The 5326-nt window shown below is 46.3% G+C and overlaps 1 protein-coding gene across 1 annotated transcript; it reads right to left on the bottom strand.

Annotated features, from left to right (window-relative positions):
• Nucleotides 1-1168: 1168 nt before the first annotated feature.
• LOC144326412 (uncharacterized) lies at nucleotides 1169-3491 on the bottom strand. Its single transcript, XM_077922979.1, has one exon. It carries the CDS (start codon nucleotides 2630-2632, stop codon nucleotides 1169-1171), a length of 1464 nt encoding a protein of 487 aa, XP_077779105.1. The 5' UTR covers nucleotides 2633-3491.
• Nucleotides 3492-5326: the final 1835 nt, after the last annotated feature.

Consider the following 5326-nt stretch of genomic DNA (forward strand, 5'->3'; position numbering starts at 1 on the left):
GTAATGTAAGTACCAAATCATCTGCAAATGCTCTCAATTTGTACTCTTTAGCTCCGACCTGTACCCCTTTAACCAGCTGGTCCTTTCTAATCATGTTCAGCAAAACCTCCAGGACTGATATAAAAAGTAATGGGGAAATTGGGCATCCCTGACGTGTCCCTTTTTCTATCTTGAATTCTTCCATAACCACATTATTTACAATTAGCTTTGCTTTTTGCTCTGAGTATATTGCACCTATACCATTTTCAAAACCTTGGCCTACCCCCATCCCCTGGAGGTTCTTTTTCATAAATCTCCAAGAAATGTTGTCAAAGGCTTTTTCCGCGTCAACAAATATCAAAGCTACTTTAGTGTTTATGTTCACATCTAGCTTTTCCAGCAAAAATTTTGTAATCCACATTTAGTAACGAGATGGGCCGGTAGTTCTTAAGTTGAGTCTTTTCAGTCTCTGTCTTCGGTAATGTTGCAAAGGTGTACCCGTGGTGAGTTTAAATAAGGATCAGCCAGAGACAGCAACTGGAGAATAAGAAGGTGAGGTTTATTGCCAGGCAATAAGGACCCAGTTGGAATATCTTCCAAAGAACTGGGACCCCGATAGACAGAAATCCAGAGGTCTTTATACCTGAGTAAATCACAGCAAATCATAGATCATAAGACAATCACGAGGGACTCACAATATTGTCAGCGAGAATCAGCCAATCAGCAAGCGGTTGTCACGCTACCCGACCCCTGGTCAAGCCTTGGTCAGCACCGGGTTCTAGTTCTGCTTTCCGATGCTTGCAGTGACGCTCTGTCTAACCTTTCCCCTAGTTATGACAGGACCGGAGCTTGGACATTTTGTGGTTTTGCTCTTCCTGTTCTGTGGATTAATTTAGCCTGTATCTGAGGGGAATTTGTACCAGAATTTCTGATTCATGTCTTTCCCTTGTCCGGGGTGCACAGATGTTTAGGGGAAAGGTCAACTCCTAACTTTGCTGTTTCAAGCAGTTTGCAGTCAGCTAAGGCACAGCTTCCCTTTTGATTCAAAATGGATTATAAGGTACTGTAATCCTTGATTTGTGTAAGCATATTTGGATATATATATATAGAATATATTGGTTACTGATAACTGATTATATGGATAGCAGGGGTAGCCCTTCTTCCTTGCCTCATTCCCCCCTTTTCAAGCTCAGAGAGAAGATTCATCTGACTCCTGAGCTTGAACACCACTCAGGACATCAGAATAAACCGTTGCTTCCTGCAATGGGGCCTGTTCCTGCACTGGGACCGGTTCCCTATGCATTCGCTCGTAACCATCGTCTTCCTCTGGCTCATCTGGCACCGGTGGCAAAGCTCGGTATATTGCCAGAATCTGAGGGTCAGTGAGATGTTTAACATTGCGGGCTATCATTCCCCTGAGCAAAGACAGACAACAAGGGATTACAGAAAGAAACAACAGAAAAACAATTCCTCCTATAGCTAGGGCGGTCAGAAGGCCATGCACCCACCCCTCTCCTGGGATCCATGACCACATCTTTCCCCAGGGATCATGAGTGGGTGTGTTGTCAAGTACCAGAGACTGCAGTTTTCCCAATTCGTCCTCGATTGTCTTGTTGAGGTCGTGGAATTTAACCTGGCATCGACCTTTTGGGACAATTTTACAAAAACCGCCCGAGCGTGCAAGGAGGTAGTCCAAAACCAATCTATGGGTCATCGTCAGTTGGTTCAAATCCTCAACCTCTGACTGCAAGGAGCGCAAGACATGGGTGGTGGCATTGATAGTTTTCTCCAGCCTGCATGTAAGAGCAAATAGTGCCTTTCTATTTTGCTCAGAAACCACTCCTGGGTAAATTCCCATTGAGAGGAATCCTATAAATCCACCCCCAACGCTCCCTACCGAATTTGTCAGATAAATTTCATCTTCACAGTGTCCGCCTAGGGCCGCCCTTTTCCGTCTGCTTGCAAGATGAGGTACCTTGTGATTGACCTCCACTGCAACCGGAAAGGTGAATGCCCCCACACCGACACACTGGAAATTTCCTGGGTGGAAATTTGTTGCCAATCCATCATATAGAAACCAGAGGTTAGGATCTTTAATCATCCATCCAGAACAAATGGACCCTTGTCCGGTGAAATTAACTGAGTACTGAGGAAAGTATGGGTATAAATCTGACGAGGTCGTATTGCCCTGGTAGGAGGCATTGTGGGAACCCCAAAGCCAAAATTTATCCGAGCATTGGGTATAATTTCCCAGCCATCCTTTGTCAATGTGGTACTTAACTTGGGGCCAATACTTCCATTTGGAATTCCATACTCCAGTGGCATGACAACAAAAACATAGACCTTTTGTGGTTCTGGTATATCTGATATATCGGTAGGGGATGTCATTCATTTCAGTAGGTGGGGCTGCAAAGAGACCACTCTGATTGTAAAGTAGGCCTGCCAAAACAACATCAGGATCCTTGATTAATCCTGGTATAAGGGACATGTCTGCTACCTTCCTTGGGTGTTCATAATATAGGGTAGCATTCTCCCCATATATCTGGAACATGTGTTCAGCATGGTTTATAAAGACATTACCTACTACCATTGGGCCTCTCTGGAGCCACAAGCACATCAATATCAACAGAAGCTTCATTTTCATTTTCCCCATGTATGCCTTCAAGGTTGAACCTTATCAGTTCCGGCTCTAGGTCGATGTTAATACTGTGATCCTTCTTGTATACACAAAATACAATGATCAGGACCAGAAGGAGTGAGATTGCAACAATTATATAAGGTAGCAGGTACCGGAACATACCCTTTAGTGAGATATAGCCTCCCGCTCGGCCGCACCCAGTGGACTTATTAGTTGTCCCCAGGTTCTGGTCGAACTGGTGAGGTCAACTCACACCGTATACACTCTGCAACTGCTACCTTGAAGGGACCTGTGGGTGGTGGAGGAAAAACAGCTACAGTGACCAGTATAGCACCGGGAAATGTTCCTTGGGGTGGTGGGTAGGAGAAGCTTCGTATGGCCCTCCTTGGTTCCCCTGGCATGTACTTTCCCTTGTATGTGAACTATTGTCTTGGACCTGCTTGTGCCCAATCTGGTATGTAGACTTCCCAAAGAAAGAAAGGGATGTAACAACCGTATGCAGTTACCCAATCCACCCACTTGTCATGAATGTCCCCCCTTTTGTTCACCCTTGTTATTGTTATTTGTACTAAGGGTTTATGAGCAAAGTCTGGCTGGAATCTAGGATTGACTGAAATTTTTACTGGTAGGGGTCCTCCCATACGCTGGTGCAGCTCCTCAATCTTCCGGTGTGCGTAGACTCACTGGCTTCCAGGTGCAGTGAGAGCAGACCTGTAGTCCCGTTGCCCGTGCTCCTGCCCGCTTCCGGTGGGGCTAGGTGCAGGGGTTCCTGGTGAGCTTCAACTTCAGAGGGTTAGATGGGTTCAGTTCACAGTTCCAATGACCCTCAGACCGCTTCAGACGAGAATGATGAATCCACGGGGTTACTTCCGCTACTTTCACCGCTGTAGGTGTGGCCAGCAGAACCGTGTAGGGACCTCTCCAGCGAGCCGTCAGTGGTTCGTCTTTCCAATCTCGCACCCAAACTCGGTCTCCTGGCCGAAAAGGATGAACTGGCTCGGATAGGCAGATGGGAATGCGCTGGAGACACCACCTGTTTAAATCAAGAAAAATACGAGAAAGAGCCTGGATTTGTTCTGCTGTTATCTGCCCCCCCACCTGAGTCAAGTCTGCTGTTTTTCCCCTGGCTATTGGAGGTGGTCTCCCATACAAAAGTTCAAACGGAGAAAGTTTCAGTCTCTTTGTTGGTGAACATCTGATCCTAAACAAAGCTATAGGCAACATGTCTACCCATTTACAATGAGTTTCTTGGCACAATTTCGCTAATTGTGCTTTCAGGGTCCGATTCATCCTTTCGGTTTTCCCTGAACTTTGAGGTCTATAGGCCGCATGTAGTTTCCATTGTATTTGCAAGGCTTTGCATACACCATCCACTATCGATGCAATGAAAGCTGGACCATTGTCACTGCCTATGCACCTTGGTAGACCAAACCTTGGAATGATTTCTGTTAAGAGGCGTTTTACAACCTCCTGGGCCTTCTCTGTTCTAGTAGGATAGACTTCAGGCCAACCTGTAAGAGAGCATGTGAAGACCAAAAGTGCCTTATATCCTTTTGCCTTTGGCATTTCCGTAAAATCCACTATAAAATTCTCCATTGGCATTAAGCCTGTTTGCTGTATTCCTGGTGGAGGAACTGGGCCTTGCTTTGGGTTGTTCTTTGCACACAGAAGGCATGCGCGTGATACTGCTTCTGCCAGCTGTGATATCCTGGTTATGTAAAATTGCCTATTCAGGCTTTCCCGCAATGCCGTGGCCCCATAGTGAGTGGACTCATGATATTGTTTCACTATGTTCCTGCCTAAGGCTTCTGGGACAAATACTCGTTGGTCTGGGAGGATAAACCATCCATCCTGTGGTGGCATTCTGTATCCTCCTTCCTGCTTGGCCCATTCCTGTTCTGCCTCCGTGTAGATGGGCTTTATTTGCTCTAAATCAACTGCTGTAGGAAGAAGAGATGCTGTTATAGAGGCATTTGGCGGTGGCAGTAAAGCTGCCCGTTTCGCAGCCAGATCTGCGAATTGATTTCCCTTAGCTGTCTTTGTGGTTCCTTTGCTGTGGCCTCGGCAATGTATGACCGCAACCTTTCTCGGAGCCCACACAGCTTCCAAAAGCGCTTCTAATTCCGGGCCATATTTCAGCGCTTTCCCTTCTACCCCAATGAGCCCCCTTTCCTTCCACAAGGCTCCGTGGGCATGTAAAGTTAAGAAAGCAAACTTTGAGTCTGTGTAGATGTTTACGCTACATCCAGCTGCCAGCTGAAGTGCTCTGGTTAAAGCCACAAGTTCCGCTTTTTGCGCTGAAGACGAAATTGGCAGAGCCTGCGCTTCAATGACATCAGTTAGAGTAACCACAGAATATCCTGCTCTCCTCTGCCCCTCCTTTACAAAGCTGCTTCCATCTGTGAAATATTCTACGTCTGGGTCTTTTAAAGGCTCATCCTGCAAATCTGGACGGCTAGAGTAAATTGAGTCCATTACTTGAATGCAATCATGAGGTTCATGATCCACTGACTCAGGAAGGGGTAACAAAGAAGCGGGGTTCAGGGTGTTCACAACTTGCAAATGCACTTGTGGGTTACCACACAAAAGCCCTTGGTATCTTGCCATGCGCTCGTTGGAAAGCCAATAACTTCCTTTGTACTCCATTAATGGGCTCTTGGGAGCCTAAAGAAAGAGTTGAGCCCGGTCTGTCCTATGCATTCTCATTCT

The sequence above is a fragment of the Podarcis muralis genome, chromosome W, assembly GCF_964188315.1.
Source record: "Podarcis muralis chromosome W, rPodMur119.hap1.1, whole genome shotgun sequence".
In the NCBI taxonomy this organism is placed as follows: domain Eukaryota; kingdom Metazoa; phylum Chordata; class Lepidosauria; order Squamata; family Lacertidae; genus Podarcis; species Podarcis muralis.

What these genes read in the sequence shown, in the direction of transcription:
- LOC144326412 (XM_077922979.1), bottom strand. Translation starts at nt 2,632, where the DNA reads ATGGGGAAAATGAAAATGAAGCTTCTGTTGATATTGATGTGCTTGTGG.